Source organism: Nelumbo nucifera, chromosome 1 (assembly GCF_055504915.1).
Source record: "Nelumbo nucifera cultivar China Antique chromosome 1, China Antique-T2T, whole genome shotgun sequence".
Taxonomy (NCBI): domain Eukaryota; kingdom Viridiplantae; phylum Streptophyta; class Magnoliopsida; order Proteales; family Nelumbonaceae; genus Nelumbo; species Nelumbo nucifera.
Window position 1 is genome coordinate 3,945,913 of NC_142649.1, and position 23,593 is coordinate 3,969,505.

General features: G+C 40.5%; 1 protein-coding gene across 1 annotated transcript in view; it reads right to left on the reverse strand.

The window, feature by feature from the left end:
- Positions 1-23,593, reverse strand: part of LOC104605264 (uncharacterized) — a 52,397-nt gene that overhangs the window by 19,237 nt on the left and 9,567 nt on the right. Inside the window, exons 5-6 of the mRNA XM_010269951.2 lie at positions 5,644-5,781; positions 5,421-5,512 (exon numbers count right to left, since the gene is read on the reverse strand). Of these exons, the coding sequence (XP_010268253.1) occupies positions 5,421-5,512; positions 5,644-5,781 (230 nt within the window). The remainder of the gene's footprint in view (positions 1-5,420; positions 5,513-5,643; positions 5,782-23,593) is intronic.

The following is a 23,593-nucleotide window of genomic DNA, read 5'->3' on the forward strand; positions in this document are numbered from 1 at the left end:
CCCAAAAGTAGGAGCAATATAGCAAGAGCAAAAACGTGTAAACTCGTGTGCACACACACATGCAAATGTTGTAATTTTTCACCACGCCCAAAATAGATTAGGTTTACTCGTATTCCTATGGTCCTTTGGACACACTTACCAATAACTCCATAAATACAAACAAAATGTAACGGATACAACATAAACCAGTCTAATAAGATTAATTGTCCAAGTTATCCTGGAATCAGTGTTTTAAAAGTGCAAGAAGTATTTTGTGCCCGAGGCACAAGGTGAGGTGCACGCCTTTTCAAAGAAAGGTGCAGAAATGCAAAAAAAAAAATACTAAAAATATTAAAAACAAAATTAATTAAAAATATAAAGTTAAAATTTAAAACAAATGTTTTAAAAAACCTATTGTTTCAAATTAAAATATGAACATAACATGTAAAACATATTCAAAATGAATCTTTTAAAAATAAAATCAAACATAACATATAAAACATATTCATGCATGTAAAACTCTCAATCTCTTCATTTTTTTACCCAATTGCATTACTTCAAATAACTAATGTGGTGTTAAACATTTTGCATTCCTGGTTTTACGAGCTGCCTTTGTACCAAAACCCATTGAGGCAAACCCAAATAAGTCCATGTTAAAGTCTTAAATTCTTAAGACCTACAGAAAAAAAAATGATTTTATAATTTTAATTACCTTTTAAAAATATCTTCTATTAGGATGAATGAATGAACAATATTAGCAAATACAGGGTTCTTGGAGCTTCTTCAAAGACAATTGCAGGAATTCAGTTACATTTCTTATGGACTTTTTATGGCTTTCTTCACCTTTTTGTTAGGCCCAATCCCAAATAAACCTCCTCTCAATCTGGCAAAAACACTAGAAACCTGAAATAGCTGAATGATTTTTATGCCTTCTAAGCCATCTAACTACATTTGGAAACTTTTTAAGCTCCTTTAAGTCTTCAAAACCAGCATTTATCCTTTCCAACTCCAAGATCACATTTTTCTCAAACGTCTTGAAACCCCCTCACCACCCTATCTATCAGCATTCCTTACAGCTCCTACCAATCTCAGCCTATTTTGAGCCTTCTCAACACCAACATTAAAGCCAAACATTTCAAGAACCAAATTATCTTTCTCCCCAAGTCCTTCGTGCACTCTTTGCCGCCAATGTTTGTCTAATGAGCCCCCAAAATAAAGAAAAGGAAAAAAGAATAAACAGAAAAAAAAAATAATGTAAATATGTTTTTGAGTTTGCTTTTGTAGTTGGAACCCCAAATAGTTGTCTTGGGAAGCTTGGTTGTCAATTTGGTTCCAGGAATATTTTCATCATTTTAATAATTCAGATTCTAGTCAGGGATAGTTGGGTGCACATTTGTTGGGCTATGATCTCTTGGGAGTTTTTGAAAGAAAAAAAAAAAGTTATCTTCTGAGATATTGTTTTAAGTTAGTTTTGTTCTTAAGGAGTTGTTTGTGAAAGAAGATCATTCTAGGGGTTTGTGTAAATATATTTGTTGGCTTTTCCAACAAGCCATTGAGTCTTGTGGGGATCTTTTCCGTTCTTTCTGTCTTATTTGAACTGTAACTCAGCCCTAGATAGGGTTTTCAAGTATTAGGAGCTTGGGTTTTTAGGAGTCGACCCAATTGGCGCCTTCCAATCCCTCCATTGATGCATGTCCACATGAGAAGCCAGCTTAATGCCATTATTACTGTAGCAAACTATTCCAAGAGTAGTTCTACTTTAGATTCAGATCTGAAATCCCTAAGAATCCAACTTATTTTTGTGTTTCAGCTTGGTATTGTTGTGCTTATTGATATACACTTGAAGTGTTGCATAGATCTTGTTTTTCTATCCACATCATTATCATACTTCCCCCTTACCATTGTTTCCAAATTGATGAATCTCTGAATTGTGTGAATTTTATCTAGTTTAACCTCTTTGACTTGATCAATCTTGACCCATTGACCGAAATGTTGTGTTCACAGTCTTCAAAATCTTCTTAAAGGTTTTGTTCTGTACCTTCTCTTCCTTCTATACATTTGAGCAACCACATTATCCTACCTCTCATCCTTGGCACCCTTCTCCCACACTTCTTCCTTCTCAAAACTTGCACCTCCCCCTGTCTCCTCGGTCAAAACCCTAATCAGTGTCACCTTTAGATCAACTTCTTCAACCCTAACCCCACCCCCAACTCCTCACCATCATCCAAACTCACCCACCCTCCCCCACACTCGAGGACTTGATTACAATCTCCCCCTTCTTTATCTTCAACTCCATCCTTATTCACCCCCCCCCCCAATAAATAATTGCAGACTCCTCTTTGATCTCAAATCTCTCACCAATTTCCCTATTCTTCATCATTGAAGCAATATGCTCTTAACAAGTTCCCCCTTCTACTTTCAGTTTCAAAATGACTTACCTCCACTTGAAAGTTTGAAAATCTTACCATTGATTGACCCAGAAATGTCAACCCTACTCCTATCCTTCATGCCACCAATCTCAGCCAAGACTTCTCCTTGTTTGACATCAGCCTCATATTTTCTCTCCAAATTCTCCCCAACAACTTGAACATTGATCCCTAACGAACCTTTCTCAAGCCCCTCCATAGGCTTATCAATTGTGGCATTCAAACCCTAAACCACGAAAACATCCAACTTATGAAGCTCCGCAATGGCTTCTACATAGTGTTCTTTGTTCTCTTTCATCCCACTGCTCACATCTACCCTAGAAACATCCTTGTCCTGAGCATTTTCCTTCCTTCAACTTGTACGTGATTTAGAACTTACTAAACTTGTTCTTCTTAGTATCACCACATTCCACTTCCTCCTTCCCCTTGTATTTGATCATTACCTACAACCATTCTACCTCCTCTGAATCATGCTTGGAGTTTATGTAAGCAACCATCAACAATCTACTTCCACCTTCAAATACATCTCAATTCTTCAAGAAAATCCCTCTCTACACCCAAATCCTACTACTTTTTGAGAAAAATTCGATATCCTGCTCTTTTTAACTGGACTCAACCTAAACTCTATATTATAAGTTGAGTTGACCCAACCCCACTTAATATCTTCACTTGGCCTACCTTCTCGCAACCTTTCAACTCCCTCGAACTAACCTTATTCCCCCCATGTTCCTTGGACCGACCACCCATCTCAACATCATTAAAATTTTCAATTCCTAAACTACCCTTATTTTCAACCTCTAAACTGCCAACCAACCCCTAACCTGTTGTCCCCTTCACTTTCAACTCTTGACTATTCATCCCTAGTGTGGACAAAAAAAGAAGTTATATGCAACACTTCAAGTATACAGCAATAAGCACAAAAATATCAAGCTGAAAACAACAAAAGAAGTTGGATTCTTAGGAATGCATACTTGAACCTAAAGTAGAACTCCTCCTAGAACAGTTCCGCTATAGTAACAATGGCATCAAGCTAGCCTCTCGTGCAGACACACAACGATAGAGGGACTAGAAGGTGCCAAAATGGGTCGACTCCTCAAAATCCAAGCTCCCAATACTTGAAAACCCTAGCTAGGGATGAGTTACAGCTCAAACAAGAAAGATAACCAAAAAAGATCCTCTTCTCTTTTCTAAGACTCAATGGCTTGCAAGAGAAGCCAACTAAAATATTTACACATAAGCCCCTAGAGTGTTCCCCTTCACAACATGAACAAAACTAACTCCAAATAAACCCCCAAAAAATAACTTTTGTTACAAAAAGACCCAAGAGACTAAAACCCAACAGATGTGCACCCAACTGCCCCTGACTAGAATCCAATTTATGAAAATCACGAAAATACCCCTGGACCCAAACTGTCAAGAAAGCTACCCAAAAACAATAATTTAGAATCCTACTACAAAATACATACAAATTCCAAATATATTCACATTTTGCTCTTTTCCTTCTTTGTTTTTTATTCTTCCCTCTTTTTTTTGGGTTCATCATTCCCACCAAGTTAAAAAGAGCTCAACCCTGTGCAACCGTGCAAGCAACAATTTTAGACGGCCTTGCACATGTCTCCATCCAACTTCATAAACTCTTCTACACTAAACCAAAAGTTCTCAATTGTTGGTTTCCCTTTCCACTTGACCAAGAACCTAATATAGGCCCCATTTTGAGTGTTGGTGATTCGAACATCTTCTACACCTACTTGTTCAAAACTTCAAATTCAATAATTCATTAAAATTATTGGCCCTTGGTGCCTATCCTTGGTCAACCTTTGTTGTTGGTTCTAGGCCTCCATGATAATCAAAGAGGTTTGCTACATTAAAATTGGGTGAAATGGACAAACTAGCAAATAGTTCAATTTCATATGCATTGTCCACAAACTGTCTCAACACTTGGCCACATGGGCTAATCTTTTTTTGCTTTAACTTGTGGTAAGTCCCAATAGGAAACCTCTTAGGGAGAATACATAACCTATTGCCCGTGAGTAAGACCCTCAAAGACCCTGACAAAATACATAACCTATTGCCCGTGAACAAGTAACTATCATTTCACACAAACTTGGCTCGAATATCCTTGTCACCTACTAGATAGCTTCGACACATAGGGCCAAACTAAGGGTCATCTTTGTAATGCTCTTTGATGGAGCCAAATCCCAACAACATTTGTAGACATTGTGGTCACCGAGTAAACTTTTCTACTAAGTGCATCGGCTACCTAGTTTTGCTGTCCAACCTTATGCTTCAAAACAAAATTATAGTCTTGTATAAAATCAACCCATTTAGCATGTCTTCCCTTATCTTCTACTGGGAGTTAAGGTGTTTCAATGCTTCATGATCCAAATACAACACAAACTCCTATTGAATAAGGTAATGCCTCCAAAGCTTCAAGGCATGTACAATGGCAAAAAACTCAACAATTCCGATAGGCAGCCCACCACTAGATTTGAAATTTGTATAGCCCCCACCTAGTCCTTCTCTAACATCATGTAGTCTCTAATATTCTATATCCACAGAATAACTAAAAACAGAAGAAAAAAATGAATGATGAAAATAATTAGAGAATAGAGAAGAAAAATTAATTGGAAGGATAAGTTTGCAATAGAAAGAAAGGTTTGGCCAAAACGAGGAAGAAAAGAATAAATTTTGAGCTATCAAAAACAGAATAAAATTTAAGACAAATGACAAATTCATCCAATACTAAGAAAACATCAAAGAATACCTGTTGAAAGGATAAATTAGAGTCTATTGGAGTTAGCACCTTCAAGTTTGGAGTCAGCACCAAATCATAAAGTTTTAAGAACAATTGAAGTTTCACTCGTTCATTCACTAAAATGAACCAATACATGGAGTGTTTATCAACCGATTCAATGTATCCTTATTTGTGCTTCGATTGTGAATCACAAAGTGAATATGGCTCAACCATGTATAAAAAGAATGAAAAAATAGAAAAGATTAAGCAAGAAATCCAACCATGTATAGAGGACACGTTCTAGAGATTTCTGAACCTCTGCTTGTTGAAAGAAAGTGACATCAGGTACAGTCCTCGGACAATCAACAGCAATCTGATGCAGCATAAACACGCAACAGAAGAGAAAACAAAAAATACTTGGTTAATAATTTAATATGATCTTCAAGAATCACAGAAATAATTGAGAGAGTTCAGAATGGCATTCAGTCAAGCACCATGAGTTACCTGCCTAAGCATGTTTATTTCTTCATCTGAACGTTCCGTATCAGGAATATCACAATACTGGGAAACACATTCTAGGTACTCAAGCCGCTTTCTTGCAAGAACACCATCCCTTCTATCTGAATTAGGTGGTGCATATCCCTGTTGTCAGTTCATATTTAAATTTCAAACAAGCAAGAATATTGTTGAACGAGAAAAGTAAAATTCAAGAAAGTCAGGTTAGGTATGTTCTAGAATCCAGATCAGAGGGTACAACTTTGATGTTTTTACTTGGCCGGTGTTTTGAAAACCAAAATGGATGTCAATCTGGAAAACCAAGTGCCTTCAAGTTAGCCCATTTTAACTGGCAGTTTTACCAATCCAAACCATTGCACCAGCTAAAAACCACTGATCCAGCAACCTGTCCAATTTCTGATTTTTACAAGGTTCAACTGTTTGTTCCAGTTCAGTTTTTCAAAGCAGTTAATTAGATTCATGCAATACATGGTGGTTATTGTCATTATAACCTTAATCCAGGCAAACCACTGATTAACAACCATGCAATACATGGTGGTTCTTTTTTCATACATATATACACACACACACACACCAAATGATACAGTCATACCAAATGACATCCCACATTTTTGTTGTCAAAGGTGGATGTTTCTTTGATTGGAAACAGTAACTTTTAATTAGTAATTAAAATTGTTACATCAGTCAAAAACACCCAAGATAAAGGGTGCTGAAACCAAAATTATAAAGAACAGCAAAAGATTTCTGATCCAGTGCCTTCAAGTTAGCCCATTTTAACTGGCAGTTTTACCAATCCAAACCATTGCACCAGCTAAAAACCACTGATCCAGCAACCTGTCCAATTTCTGATTTTTACAAGGTTCAACTGTTTGTTCCAGTTCAGTTTTTCAAAGCAGTTAATTAGATTCATGCAATACATGGTGGTTATTGTCATTATAACCTTAATCCAGGCAAACCACTGATTAACAACCATGCAATACATGGTGGTTCTTTTTTCATACATATATACACACACACACACACCAAATGATACAGTCATACCAAATGACATCCCACATTTTTGTTGTCAAAGGTGGATGTTTCTTTGATTGGAAACAGTAACTTTTAATTAGTAATTAAAATTGTTACATCAGTCAAAAACACCCAAGATAAAGGGTGCTGAAACCAAAATTATAAAGAACAGCAAAAGAGCGCCCCCCTATTTGTCCCTTGTTTAGCTAAACCGTCGGTCATCCCATTGGCTATTCTTCTAATCCATTTGAATCTGAAACCGACCTCTCTTGCTAGAAAAATTATCTCCCTCATGAGTCATGACCTACCAGAGGGTCCACACCCACAGATTCCTTGATTGCATCCACACTATCACTAGCTTAGAGTCACCCTCCACTTCTATCTGTTGGAATCCCAACTGTATGGCCAATCTCAATCCTTGGAGGGCCAAATCTTCAGCTCTGGGCGAGTCTAGCACCCCCTAATGGACCAGAATAAAGAGCCACTACCTTTCCTTCTCCATCTCTAAAAGCTCCCACCCCATTACTAAATGGTCCCGGTTTGCCAAACAAACTCCCATAAAGTAAACCTTATTCTTTGAAGTATTGATAGAGCCTGTTAACAGGTGTAATACATGTACTGTTCACAGACTTGGTACCCGCAGGAGTATTTTTGTAATTCTGTAGACATATTGTTATGTACGGCCAGAATAGTATAAATGCAAAGCTTCACTCGACTGAAGCTAAGTTTTTGTTGAGGCCTTAACTCAGTTGCCTCTTATTCTTCTTCCTCTTCTCCTTCTTCCTTCTTCTTTTCTCCTTCTTTTCTTCTTCTTCTTGGCCTCCTGCTCAACATGGTATCAGAGCAGATTCGTCCAGGCCTAGAAAACAACTAACTGAGGTCTCTCTCCTCTGCTGCGAATGAGCAATAGTACTGATGCTCGAAGACAAGGAGGAGGAAGCTTTTCTAGTGCTGCGGTTAGTCTTCACTGCCGAGTAGGGCTCTGCTACAAGTATGCCGACTGTTCAACTTCCTAGCACAGAAAAAGGGTTCGGCTACATGTTTTTTGCTGGTAACTGGGTTGCTCCGGCTAAGAGGACTGTAGAAATCCATCCCAGATGTTCGAAGGAAGGCTCTGACCTGAAGGGGAGTTCGAGTTCATGACTGAACTGCCTATTGCAATCTGACCTGAAGGGAAGTTCGAGTTCATGACTGATGACTGTGCTGCCTATTGCTGGTACTGAGATTTTTTTTTCTCTCTTCCTGTTTATGGCTTCTTGCACGACTGTTAATGTTCCAGAATCTGAGTAGGGACTGTTCCCCTTCCTCCGATTGTATGTTGCCCTAGTCTGCACTCTAAGGGGCTGTTGATGAACCCTAGAAATTGAGTGACTGTTCGGCTGCCCTGGAAAGTGGATATCAGCCGATTAGGTGTGGTGAATCACCACTCATATTGCTGCTCCTACTGTGCCTTTTTTGGGCTGAGAAGCTGTATCAAAGTTGTGAACTGTAGGTCTTTCAGACCTGGTTACACTGCATGTGCAGTTCGTATAGTGTTTTTTTGTGAACTCCTACACAGTGTTGGTGATAACCCCTAGTACTGCAGTTGCAGTGTTTGTGTTTGGTTCTCTGTGAAACTGAAAATCAGCAAGTGCCTAGTTGTGGACTGTAACAGCTCTGTAAGGCAGTGTACCTGTGTTTTTTGAGTACTTCTAAACCTAGAATCATGAATAAGGAAAGATTGTGGTGAACTAATTGTCAAAGGCCCCGACACACCAAAGATACTTGTTGGGATCTCCATGGGAAACCAAAGTGGGTTCAGGATTTACCTAAGAAGCAAGGCTCAGATGTAATTAGAAGACCCGGGCAACAAGGTACCAAGAAACACCACATGGAAAATATGGTTTCTCAGAAGAATCAGCCCTCCACTTCTACTGTGCCTCAAACACCACATAGCCAACACAGCTACTCTGGATCAGACCCAAGGGAGGATATTGTAAACTCCACCACCTCTTTTGCATCCATATCAGGTAATTCTGCCACTGCTTTCCATGCTGCCTCACACAACCTTGACTCTCCATGGATCATCGATTCTGGAGCGTCAAAACACATGACTGGTATGTCCTCTTACTTTCAAACTTATCACCCTCTTTCCGGAAGAGATAAAGTGAGACTAGCTGATGGATCATACACTTCCATAGCTGGTCAAGGAACTCTCTCTCTTCCCCTCGGCCTTACTCTTTCTGATGTTCTTCATGTTCCAAAATTCCCTATGAATTTGTTCTCAGTCAGTAGTATTACAAATTTCTTGAACTGCTATGTGACTTTTTTCCCTACCTATTGTGTGATTCAGGATCTGGCCTCGGGGAGGACGATTGGTAGGGGTCGTATGGTTGATGGACTCTACATGCTAGAGAATACGGCTGGCCTTCATGTTACAGAGTCTATGAGTCAGTTCAAAAAGAGTAAAATGTATTTGTGGCATTGTCGTCTGGGTCATTTGTCTTTTGAAACCTTGAAATTGGTTTTCCTAGAACTGTATAAGTCAATGTCTGTTTCTAATTTTTCCTGTCAAACGTGTCAGTTAAGCAAGCATTGTAGAACTCAATTCCCTCAAAGAAATAGTAAATCTGAGTTTCCTTTTCACATTGTGCATTCTGATGTGTGGGGCCCTGTTACTTTACCTTCTGAGAGTGGCTACAAATACTTCATTACCTTCATTGACGATTATTCCAGATACACTTGGGTATATCCAATGCGAACCCGTGAGGAAGTACCAAAAATTATCCAAGATTTTCAGCGGATGGTCTTCACCCAATTTCAGACCGAGATTCAAATATTCCAGTCAGACAATGCAAAAGAGTTTTTTCATAGTGACCTCACGGAGTTCTTTGCTTCACATGGCTCTCTTCATCGGAGCTCTTGTGCCCGTACACTACAACAAAATGGTGTGGCTGAACGGAAGAACCGACACCTCCTTGAAGTGGCACGGGGTTTACTACTCCACATGAATGTTCCCAAACGATTTTGGCTTGAGGCTGTCCTTTGTTCTACATACCTCATTAACCAAATGCCCTCTCGTTGGTTAGAGTACAAAGCCCCACATCAGCTTCTCTTTCCTAAGGCCCCTCTTCTTTCTATCCCTCCTCGTGTTTTTGGTTGTCGGTGCTTTGTCCAAAACCTATCTCCCACTCGGGGGAAATTGGACTCTCGTGCTATCCCGTGTATATTTCTTGGCTACTCATTCTCTCAGAAAGGGTATCGTTGCTTTGATCCTGTTTCTCGGAGATTCTATGTCTCCATGGATGTTACCTTCTTTGAAGATGAGCCCTTCTTTCCTGTTTCTCCTCAGGGGGAGTGTAGGCATGAGGAGAAACTGGTTCAGCTTCCTCCTCTTCCTAATCCTTCTCCTTCTCCCCTTCTCTTCCGGATCCTCCACCTTTCCGTGTTTTTTCTCGTCGTCATAAAGGCCAACCAAGTTCAAGAGCTATGGAGAATCCAAAAGTTGTACCTCAAGTGCCATCAAACTCCTCGGGGGAAGATCATACCCTCTCAGGTAACTTGACTCCAAATGATAGTCTCGACCTCCCTGTTGCTAATGATCTTGACCTTCCTATTGCTCACAGGAAAGGTGTTAGGTTGTGCACCACAAAACACCCCATTTCCAACTTTGTCTCCTATGAGAACATCTCACCTTCATTTCGTGCCTTCCTTACCTCCATTGACAGTATCCCTATTCCCAAGAATGTGGCAGAAGCTCTCTCAGTACCAGAATGGACAAATGCCATGAAGGAAGAAATTGATGCTCTTCATAAGAATGGCACGTGGGAACTTGTTGATCTCCCTAAGGGTAAGGTTCCAGTTGGATGTAAATGGGTGTTCACTGTTAAGCATGGGGCTGATGGAACTGTGCAGAGGTATAAAGCTCGTTTAGTGGCAAAGGGTTTTACTCAAGTATATGGAGTTGATTATGCAGAAACATTTGCCCCTGTTGCCAAAATGAACTCTATTAGAGTACTTTTCTCTCTTGCTGCCAATCTGAATTGGGATCTACATCAGCTCGATATCAAGAATGCCTTCTTGAATGGTGACCTTGAAGAGGAAGTTTATATGGCTCAACCCCCCGGTTTTTTGGCTCAAGGAAGTGAACAGAAAGTGTGCAAGTTAAAGAAGTCTTTATACGGGCTGAAGCAATCACCAAGAGCTTGGTTTAGCAGATTTCATACTGCAGTTCAGCAGAGGGGATACAAGCAATGTCAGTCAAATCACACACTGTTTGTAAAAAGGGTAGAAGGTAAAATGACTGCCCTAATAGTATATGTGGATGACATAATTGTTACTGGTGACTGGGAGGATGAAATTCAAAGTTTGAAAGGCTTCCTTGCCACTCAGTTCGAAGTGAAAGATCTAGGACTTGCCAAATACTTCCTTGGAATTGAGGTTGCCCGATCAAAAAAGGGTATCTTCATCTCCCAAAGGAAATATGTCCTAGACTTGCTTAAGGACACTAGAAAGATTGGGGTTAAACCAGCTGACTCTCCCATTGACCCCAACCATAAGTTAAGTGACAGCCAAGGTGAACCTCTTAAGGATGTGAAGCAATTTCAGAGGCTTGTAGGAAGATTGTTGTACCTCTCTATGACTCGTCCAGACATAGCATATGTTGTTGGTGTCCTCAGCCAGTTCATGCATGCACCTAGGTCCACCCATCTTGAAGCAGCAGAGAGAGTACTTCGGTATCTTAAGAAGTTCCCGGGTGCTGGTTTATTATTCCAAAAACATGGACACTTGAGGGTTGAAATTTACACAGATGTGGATTGGGCTGGATTCCAAAGTGACAGAAGGTCTACTAGTGGTTATTGCACCTTTGTAGGAGGGAACCTTGTTACTTGGAGGAGTAAGAAGCAAACCGTGGTAGCTAGATCCAGTGTTGAAGCTGAGTACCGTGCAATGGCACACGGAGTAGCCAAAGGTATGTGGATAAAGAATCTATTGGGAGAGTTGGGTTTTCCAGTTGGTAAACTCATGACTCTACTCTATGACAACAAGGCAGCTATCAGTATCGCTGCCAACCCGGTACTACATGATAGAACAAAGCACATTGAAGTTGACAAGCATTTTATCAGAGAGAAAATCATCACAGGCGAAGTATGCACTCCATACATCAGCTCTGAAGACCAACTAGCAGACTTATTTACAAAAGGGCTAAACCATTCCAGACATCAAGGTCTCTGTGACAAGTTGGGCATGATTGATATCTATGACCCAACTTGAGGGGGAGTGTTAACAGGTGTAATACATGTACTGTTCACAGACTTGGTACCCGCAGGGGTATTTTTGTAATTCTGTAGACATATTATTATGTACGGCCGGAATAGTATAAATGCAAAGCTTCACTCGACTGAAGCTAAGTTTTTGTTGAGGCCTTAACTCAGTTGCCTCTTATTCTTCTTCCTCTTCTCCTTCTTCCTTCTTCTTTTCTTCTTCTTCTTGGCCTCCTGCTCAACAGAGCCCAACTCTCCTGAACCACAGCCTTGAAAGTTGGGGAATTTGCTACTTTTTTATCAGTGAATTTGCTACTATGTTCCACCCAATGTTTTAAAACGCGGAGGCATGACGCGCGTTCCACTACCTAGAGGCGTGAGGTGTAGTTCAGAATGCAAGAGGCGTAAGCCTCCCCGAACACAAGGAGGCGTAAGCCTCCTTAAGAGGAGGGGGTTAGGAGGAGGATGAAGAGGAAGCGGGGATCTCATTTTTTTATTTTTAATAAAAATCTTTTATATTAAGAAGAATAAAGATGCATAACATTAGTTGAAAGGCGAAGCCCCCCAGCCGAAGGGGCAGGGAGTAAACCACTTTCTTTCCCCTTATTTTTTCTTCCCTTCCCTTTCCTTTTCTTTTTCTTTCCTTTTCTCTTTTTTTCTTCTCTTTCTTTTTCTTTCCTTTCCCTTTTCTTTTCCTTTCCTTTCCTTCCCTTCTTTTTCTAACTTTTTATATAAGATGTGCATGAGGCATATGCCTCTTGCACCGGAGGTGTACACCTCAGAGGTGTCAGTGCCTCGCCTAGAGGCGCCTCCAGGCGTACGCCTCCCACGCCTTTTAAAACACTGGTTCCACCCCCTAATACACTAAAAACTCCTTGAACAGCTCACTTGTTTGTACCCAATGTGCTATTTTGATGGTGATGCTTTCAATTAGTTCCTCCTTAGACTTTGTTAAACCTTGGAAAATACAATTGTTTCTTTCTTCCCAAACAATCCACACTATTGCTTCTCTAGTGGCTTTGCACATAACCCTTCCTCTTCTTTAGCCATCTAAAGAATCTTACATCAAACAAAAATGCCACAAAAGAGGAGATGACCACCTGCAACCAAAGAGAGAGGAAGTCCAATCCCAAATACATGAAACCAATTATCAAGAGAGGCAGAAATTTCACCTTCGTCTTTGAAACACATACATATTAACCCTATTAAGAACCACTTCCCAACAAAAAGCCCTGATCTTTGGGGGCACTAGATAACACCACACTTCTCTAGCTGGAAAAGACACCTGATTAAGAGAGTGGAGGATGGCAGTTAAAAAAAAGCACACAAGAAAATGCCAGAAGGAGAGGCCATCCAAACATGGCTATCTGGACAACATTGGTCCAAGAAACCAGTACTCAAAAGAGGGGGGAAATTTTCATAAACAGCCCCTATTTCATCTTCCCTAAGCCCTCTCCTAAGACCCAAATCCCAAGAGTCCCCATCACCATGAATTGAGCAAATGGATTTCAATTTGTGCAAAGAAAGAGAGTACAGAGAAGGAAATCTATCCACGAGAGAGGTTTTACCAAGCCAAATGTCTTCCTAGAAGAGCCCCCCTTATTAACGGGAACAGAAAACATACCTTATGAAAGGAAGAAAAGGGATAGGATACTATGAATACCTTTCCATGGAGAAAAGCGTGAAGCCCTAGGGTCAAACCCAGTATCCTAGCTGGCCAACCATTTGTTCCCTTACCATAAATGCCAACTTTTTTTATAAGTAAATATAAAAATTTTCATCAAAAGAAAAAGAAGTACAATCTGGTTAGGTGTTAAGGCAACACCTATAAACATAACAAAAAATGAGAAAAACCAAATGAAAACATATCACCCAAGATACACATTTGAACCCCAAAAGTTCCCCAAGACTGTCCCCTAGGTCCTGTTTATTTACTTGCTCAAATTCTGGTAAGACTAGGACACAATCTGACACAGATTTGCCAATAGCCCCCACAATCCTGTCCATGTTCCAGGATTTATCCTCAAACAATCTTCTATTTCTTTCTTTCCAAATATTCTAGCAGATGGAAAAGGACAGACAGCTCCAAATTAACATGGCTCTCTTGCTACCTCTGAGCTTTGGCCAAGATGAGAAGATACCGAAGGACACCTTGGCAACAAGGCTGCAAACAAACTCCATATAAACCCAGAGATTCTTCAAGAAATAAATAAGTGGCTGACCGTCTCTTCATGTTTTCTACACATGTAACACATATAGGCCATACTGAACCCTCTGTTCTTTAAATGATCCACTGTCCATCGCAACTAGCCATGCAAAAGCTTCCAGCCTAGGAGGAATCAGATTGCCCCATACCCCTTCAATCTGATTTGAACCCAATTGGTCCCTGCACAGTGCTAAGTAAAATGATTTAATAGAAAATTTCCCATTTGAACACTCCTTCCACCACAACTCATCCCATGAATGGTCTGAAATTCTTACACTTTCCAGCTTATCCAATAATACAATACACTTTTCAATCTCCCTGTCAACGATAAATGCAACGATCACCTTGCGCCACCTATCCTGTTAAATAGCACAAAGCAAGGATCAAAATATCGGTACGCTCTGATACCCAATATTTTTTTAACTTTTTTATTTTATAAGCATTAAAGAGAATGCCAAGGATCATCCCAAAGTTTTAGATCTTTTCAAAATTATTTGTATCAGTGTATCCATGCATATTTGGGTGTCCCAATACGAATACATTACGCCTGATACTTTGATCCTTGTCACAAAGGGTGTATTGTGTCGATATTTTGATCTTTGTTACAAAGAGCCAGCACAACCCAAGCTCAAGCTTAGATTGGACCAAGCCAGACTCAATTTCACCAACACAAATTCCTCCTAGTACTGCATCCGATTTCCACTGAAGCTTTGTATACCAATTTGAGAAAATAATCCTTGATGTTCATAGGGTTACATGTGCTTTTTTAATAAGCCCCCCCCCCCCGAACACAAGGAGCCATAAGCCTCCTTAAGAGGAGGGGATGAGGAGGAAGAAGAGGAAGGAGGATCTCATCTTTCTCTCACTTTTTTTCTTTGAATAAAGATCTTTTATATTAAAAAGAATGAAGATGTGTATAATACTAATTGAAAGGGGGTCTTGTCAAAGTGAAGGCAGGCGGGTGAAGCAAGCAAGCCCATTCTCTTTCTTTCCCTTCCCTTTTTCTTTTCCTTCTTTTTCTTCTCCTTCTTTTTCTTTCCCTTCCCTTTCTTTTCCTTTCCCTTCCTTTCATTTCTTTTTTCCTTTTTTGTCCTTTTCTATGAGTGTGTCAGAGTTGAGACACATGAGGCATATGCCTCTAGCACACCTCATGCAAAAGGCGTATGAGGTGTATGCCTCAGGGCATTTTGGGGGCACCTCACCTGGAGGTGCGCCTCTAGGCATGCACCTCCTACACCTTTTACAACACTGATTACATCCACTTGGAAAGAGGTATTAAATTTTCCTTCCACTTTTTTTTATAAGTAGAAGTTAATTTATTAAATAAAAAAATCTGAAGTACAACATTGCAGCAATCCTAACAAGATGCAGCCTCAAGATTCAAACAAAAAATTACAATTATGACCAAAAAGCAGTCCCTGTTCACTCCCTGTTTGGCTAAACCATCAGCAATCTGTACCCCTTGCATCACAGCTTGAAATTTGGCACAAACAGAGTCATCTATCCTAGCTGGCCTCAAAAACAAGGCAACCGTATGACCATCTTTATCTCTAAATACCCCCCCCCCACCTGAAGGTCAAGGTCCTGGATTACCTTGACAGCTCCCATCAAAATTCAGTTTCAAAAAATCTTCCTCTGGCGGTCTCCGAACTGAAAGGTTTTTGACCTTTTCTTTGAGCTTTTAGCCATACCTTTCCAGTTTCTCCAAATGTCATTAAAAGATAAAGAGAAGGCATCAGTAGTTTTAGCCCACTGTGCAGCCCTGTACCTAATGTATTCCCATACCTCAGCTTTATCCCATTCTTCTCCTCCCATAATGTCCAAATCACCGCAGCTCTAATACACCTCCCAAGTTTTTTTATTTTTTTGATCAGTAAAAAGATAGCACACCTCCAGAGTATTCTTCCTCTTTTTTAGGCCACACAAAGGTGGCCAGGTCAAATAAACTACTCATCTGCAAAAGCTCAATCCATCTGCACCCAAACAAAGAAAAAAACCTTTCCCAAATATCAACAGCAAAGGGACAAGATATAAGAATGCAGTAACAACCCTTCGGCTATCTTCTGTTGTGCCTCTTTCTTCTCTTCCGTGTGTTTTATCCCTAGCTCTCAGTCTTTTCCTTGTAAAGAGATTTGGTCTAAACCCATTCCTCCTTGTGAAATCCCTATTCGATTTTAGGTTAAAGTAGAGAAGAAGAAGAGAAGAATATGGGTTTGGCCAGATTAGGAAAAATCAATCCACCTCTAGCCGACCCACTTGTATTTATCTCCAATAACATAGTTACAAGAAAAGACCATATTGTCCCTCATAAGTGATGGGACACATAACTTAAACTTAAATAAAATAGACCTTTCACTCTCAAATAGATAAACCCAAATGACCAAAATACCCCTGATTTGTGTATATAACACTCCCCCTCAAGCTGGAGAGTATATGTCATATAGTCCCAGCTTGTCATAAATATAATCTACTCAGCCCCGAGACAATCCCTTTGTAAAGAGATCTGCCCACTGATTTCCTGAGCTCACATGAGATGTGGTTATCACTCCACTTTTCACTTTCTCTCTCACAAAGTGACAATCAACCTCAATATGTTTGGTTCTCTCATGCAAGACTGGGTTGGAAGAGATGTGAACAGAAGCTTGGTTATCACAGTATAGTCTCATGGGTTTGTCAACCGAGAACCCCATCTCTTGTAGCAAGTTCTTCAACCATACTAGTTCACATGTGGTATGAGACATAGCCCTGTACTCAGCTTCTGCACTACTCCTTGCCACCACTGTTTGTTTCTTGCTCTTCTAAGTTACAGATTGCCACCAAGGAAAGTACAATACCCTATTGTTGATCTCCTGTCTGATATAGAATCAGCCCAATCAGCATCTGTATACCCTACTATTTCAAGAGTCCCTCCACTTTGGTATAGCAAACCACAACCTGGAGCACCCTTCAGGTACCTAACAATCCTTAGAACTGCTTCCCAATGAGGAATCCGAGGATGTTGCATAAACTGACTCACCATACTCACAGCAAATGATATATCTAGTCGGGTAATAGTTAGATAATTCAACTTTCCCACTAGCCTCCTGTATCTTCCAGGATCATCAAACTCTTCACCTACATCAACACTCAACTTGACATTAAGTTCCATAGGAGTCTCTGTTGGTTTAGCACCTAACAATCATGTTTCTTCAAGTAGGTCAAAAACATATTTTCTTCGACATAAGTTAATTCCATGCCTTGACCTTGCAACTTCTATTCCCAAGAAGTATTTCAGCTTACCCAAATCTTTCGTATTGAAGTGGTCCTATAGGAATTTCTTCAACCTGTCAATCCCGTTATTGTCACTCCCAGTTATGACAATATCATCCACATACACCACTAGCAAGATTTTCCCATCTTTTGAGTCGTGTATGAACACAGAATGGTCTACCTGACACTGTTTCATCCCAAATGCTTTCACTACTTCACTGAACCTCCCAAACCATGCGCGTAGAGATTGTTTCAGTCCATAAATTGCCTTTTTGAGTCTACAAACCTTACCAACCTCCCCCTGAGTAACAAACCCTGGCGGTTGCTCCATATACACTTCCTCAATGAGATCACCATGTAGGAAAGCATTTTTTATGTCCAATTGCACAAGAGGCCAATCATACATAGCAGCTAATGAAATCAACACCCGAACTGAACCAATTTTAGCCACAAGAGAAAATGTCTCCATATAGTCCACACCATACAGCTGAGAATAGCCCTTGGCCACTAACCTGGCCTTCAATCGCTCCACACTGCCATCTGGGAGATACTTCACTGTGTAGACCCACTTACACCCAACAGCATGCTTACCAGGAGGAAGAGCAATTTCAAGGAGATGTCAATTTTTCCGTTCAACTACACCGTTCTGTTGTGGGGTGTAGGCACAAGAAGTTTGATGAATTATCCCATGGTGCTCTAAGTATTGTTGAAATGGTATTGAGGTGTACTCTTTGGCATTATCGAAGCGAAGAATTTTAATATGAACACCAAATTGGGTACGTATTTCAGCATAAAATTTTTGAAAAATAGAAAACACTTCACTGCGATCTTTCATAATATAAATCCATGTCACCCTTGAAAAGTCATCAACAAAAATTACAAAATACTTATAGCCATTGTATGACATTACTTTGATCGGACCCCAGACATCAAAATGAACTAAAGAAAAAGGACTCGAGACACGACTATCAACTCTTGGACTAAAAGAGACTCTATGATGTTTCCCAAGCTGGCATGACTCACAATCCAAAGATGAAAGATGACTCAAAGAATGAACCATCAACTTCAGAGCCTTGAGAGAAGGATGACCAAGTCTGCAGTGCCATTGAAGAGGAGTAAGAGAAGACTGAAAAGCTACTGGAGGACCACCACCATCAAGGTAATACAATCCACCTGCCTCATGCCCTCCACCAATCTTCATCCCCATCTTGAGATCCTGAAACACACAAGAAGAGGGATAAAAGGTTATGGAACGATTAAGTGACTCGGTTAATCTACTAACAGACATAAGGTTAAAAGGGAACTTGGGAACATATAAAACAGATGATAAAGACAAGGAGGAGAGATCAACATCACCAACACCACAGATGGGAGATGTAGAACCATTAGCAAGAGTAACTGTTTGAGATGCGGAGGACCGAGAAAGAGAAGAAAATACATTAGGAGTCCCAGACATATGGTCCGAGGCTCCGGAGTCAATGATCCAGGGTGAAGGCTTGGAAGCCAAGCAAGCCATACCTGAATGGGCAAGGGTAGCTGTATTCTGCTGAGATGTCTGAAGGAACTGCTCATATACTGCACGGGGTACACTCACCATCTCCTTCCCAAAAGCACCAGTAGATGTGGAGGGAATCGGGTCAATTTGCTGACTTTCAGTAATTGTACCACTACCCTTAGTCACAGCATGGTTAGCCCAAGTGTTGGGTGGACCATGTAAATCATAGCAGAAATTAACCGTGTGCCCCTCTAATCCACAGTGTGTACACTTCCTAGGGGCATTACTTCTTCCTTTACCATGACCTCCCCCTGAGTCCCGACCTCCACTCCAGCCACCAGCACGGTTAAACATGGGACCACCACGGTTACCTGGAAGGCCACGACCACCACCACCACCTCTATTTCCACGGCCTCCCCCTCTAGTCACCACAAAACCAGATATGTCTGAGAGAGAAGAATGCTCTATAGACTCAATAGATGTCCTCCTGAGACGGGCAAAAACTTCTTCAAGTGAGGGAAGAGCAGACCCCCCCCAATATTTGTGCACGGACAGGCTCATATTCAGCCTTCAAACCCACCAGAAACCTTGTCACATCAAGTTGTTCACGCTGTTGTTGCTGAATCTGAACATCCTGTGTCAGAGGATGATACACATTGAGCTCATTTCGGATATTCCTCAGACTTGCATAGTATTCCTCCAAACTTTGACTGCCTTGCTTCAGATTAAAGTACTCTTGGTACAACTGATACACCCTAGTTGTATGGTCTTGTCCGGAGTACAGTTTCTTAGCATGATCCCAGATTTCTTTAGTTGTATCTAGGAACATAAAGTTCACGCTAATTTTTTGTTCCATGCTATTCCACAGCCATGTCATTATTTGTGCATCTTCCTATTCCCAGTCACTAAACCCCGAAGAATCAGAGGAGGATTTCTCCTCTCTCACATGTTTTACTTTTTTCTTGGCCTTTAAAAACACCTCCATAGATTTTGCCCACAGCACATAATTCTCACCATTCAACTTAACAGATGTCATTTGAACATTTAGGTAATCTGGAGGAATCATAACGCCTGTTTTATTGTCATTCCCATCTCCAATCGATGCCATCTTAACTAATTCACCTTCAAATATTCAGCACAACTTCACGCACTTCCACAAAACTTATCTCACTCTCAGCACCACCAACTTCTTCAAATACACATTGCACATCAAATACAAAAACTGAAATCACTCAGTCATTAAATCAAACACATGTACTGCACACTGCATAACCATTCACACACCAAATACAAGGGCTGAAGTCACTCAGCCATTAAACCAAACACAGAAATCAGTATAAACACCACCACACGACACAAGGTTTCACTTTCAACTATTCAGAATCACCCACACACCATTCAACACAATACAACCGCCACCACACCACTGCTGTCGTGAACTTCAGCAGTCGAAAAACTCTACTTTCAGCACACATATGAGGTAAAAACAGAGAAGAACAAGGCTGATATGCATACTAATCACTTCAAACCTCCACAAAAAAATATTTTGCACCAAAACACAGCATTTGCAGTCCACTATTTGGGCAAAAAACAGAACTGCTCATACCTATCCATAAACAGCCCTCTTCGTATCACAGAATAGAGGGCATCTAGTACACAACCTCAACGACCAGCACCACAGTAACTGGAGGCATACTCACCTCCAAAACCACAAAACGACCACTCATTTTTGGCCTCTTGTCGAGCTTCCACTCAGGCTAGAAGAAAATCGAAGAAAGCTGAAATAGTTGGCGGCGAACCCAGGAAGAAGACAAACAATGAGGAAAGAAAAAAAAAAGGAAAAGAGAACTAGGTTTTATTGCTCCGATACCATGTGAACTCCCTATTTGATTCTAGGTTAAAGTAGAAAAGAAGAAGAAGGGTTCGGCCAGATTAGGAAAAATCAGTCCACCTCTAGCCAACCCACTTGTATTCATCTCCAATAACATAGTTACAAGAAAAGACCATATTGTCCCTCATAAGTGATGGGACACATAACTTAAACTTAAATAAAATAGACCTTTCACTCTCAAATAGATAAACCCAAATGACCAAAATACCCCTGATTTGTGTATTCTAACACTCCTAAAGTACGAGCTCTTTGTTGGGAGGCCTCTCTTGAGAAACTATACACTTTGGACAACCTGCAAACAAGAAGACCTTGTCTCAGTATCTCCCCCAATTGGAGTGTCCTCTGCAAAGCAAATGGAGAAAGTTGTTACCATTTAATACTATCATGTCCTTTTGATGTAGGTCTCTGGGAAAGACTTTTTAGTCTTTTTGGGTGCAGGTGGACAATGCCAATGTAGATTAGCAATCTACAACCTTCAAGTGGCCTAAGAAAAGAGGTAGAGCCTTGTGGAGATGTGCTAGGGCTGTCTGGGAGGAAAGAAATTCCAGAATTCTTTATGAGAAGGAAAGGAATGAGGTCAATGTTTAGGAATGTTTAATTAATAGAGCCATCAACTAGGTGAAGACTTTGGAACTCTTTTCTCTGTTCTCTTTCAATGATTTATGGAGAAATTGGGAAGTGGAGTGGCTGCCAAAAGTTCTAGTGCGAGAAGTAAACCGTCAATAGAATGGAAACCTCCTGGAGAGGGTATTCATTAAGCGAATAAGCTCAACTTTGATGGTAGCAGTTTAGGCAATCCGGGACCTTCTGGTATTGGGGGAGTGTTTAGAAAAGCAGAGGGGTTAAGTATCGCTTTATATTCTGGCCCTATAGGAGTAGGGGGTTCAGTTATTGCAGAAATTCAAGCAGTGATACAAGGAGCTGAGTTTGCCAAAGAACTGAGTTGTGAACAACTTTTAATCAAAGGTGATTCCAAGCTGGTGATCCAGTGGTTAAAAGAACCAGAAACAGCAGCCTGGTCCTATAAGGGGGTTTTACGAAGATTCAGATGGCTAACTACAAACATGTCAGTCCAATTCCAATGGGAAAGAAGATCAGTAAATAGCAGACTCACTAGCTAAACAAGGGATGCATAGGAGTTAGATGTTTTGGGCTAAACTGTAATTCTTTGTTTTGATTTGAGGCTGCATCTCATGCCTCTTTTTGGGAACTTTTTTTTGGAAAAAGGTAACGTAATATTTATTGAATCAAAAGCTACACAAACAAGCTGAGATCAGTCCCAGAAAGGCCGACTGAACAAATCAGCAATTACATATTCCACCAAGAACTGGAATGAAAAACAACAAACAAATTACAATTTCTGAACTCCTCAAAGACTGACACCCAAGAGATTAATTGCCCACTGCTTTCTGGATTAACTCTTCAGGACTTAAAGCCTCATTATAAAATCCTTTTATTCCTCTCAGACCAGATGGACCATAAGACAGCACTAGGAATAGTGTTCCACACTATCTTCCTTTTCTTGTTAAGCCCATTAATATTCCAGCAACACAAAGCTCCTTTACCGAACTTGACATAGCCCATCTTAAGTTCATAGAGCTGAAGAAATGATTCCACAGCTGAGAAGAAAACGGGCAGTGAATGCACAAATGATCGGTAGTTTCAGAATTGTTTCCACACAAACTGCTTGAAAGGTCCAAAAGCTGAATGCCCCTTCTCACAAGATTAGCTCTAGCCAGACATTTTATTAGAACCATAGTCCAAACTAGAAAATTGGATTTAGATGGGCTAATGGGATTCCTCACCTGATGGCAAGGGAAATCAGTGGCACCCATTCTACGAAGTTTGGAAGCCAAAGACTTGACAGAGAAAACACCATCTGGATTCCACTTTCAATACCACTTATCTTCTGAGCAGAAATCAACCTCTTGATTCTGAAGAATGGTTAACATGTTCATTATCTCTTCCAACTCCCAATCGAAAAGGTTCCTTCTAAAGGCAGGGGACCAAATAACTGAATCTCCAGATAAGTTGCAACACTCAGCAACAGAAGCCTCTTGGTTAGATGCACACTGAAAGAGGAGAGGAAAAGATTCAGCAAGGGGGCCATCCAAGCACCAAGAATCCTTCCAAAACTTGGTTCTACTACCATTGTCGACTTTAATTGAGATCCCATCAGCAAGAACAAAGAAGTTCTTCATTATCCCTTTCCACAGAGAGTTTCCCCAACTGGGAGGAGGGTCCCTAGTTCTCCAGTTGCCCCACTCCACTCCATACTTACCAGCAATGAGAGATCTCCACCAGGCATCATTTTCAGCCACAAATCTCCAGATCCACTTATAGAGAAGGGCAGAATTAAAAGATTTCAACTTCTTTATGCCTAAACCACCTTCATCCTTGGGGAGGCAGACTTGATCCCAACTAACAAGATGAATTTTTTTCTCCTCTTTATGCCTAAACCACAAATCTCCTTTGAAGTTTTTCAAGCTTTCTTGCAACTTTGTTAGGAATAAGGAAAAGGGAGAGGAAATAGGTAGGTAAATTGGATAGTGTGCTCTTAATCAAAGTTACCCTACCCCCAAAAGAAAGGTATTTTGCCTTCCAAGATGCCAATTTTCTCTCCATTCTTTCAATAACCGAGTCCCAAATTGAAGATAGCCCACAACTCGCACCCAGAGGAAGACCTAAATATTTAACTAGAAGAGACACAACCTGACATGCCAAAATTTCCGCACAATCAGCTAAGTTGGATACCTGACCCACTGGAATGAGTTGACTTTTATTCCAATTGACTTTAAGGCCAGAGACCACCTCAAACCAAGATAAGATCCCAAGAATTAAGT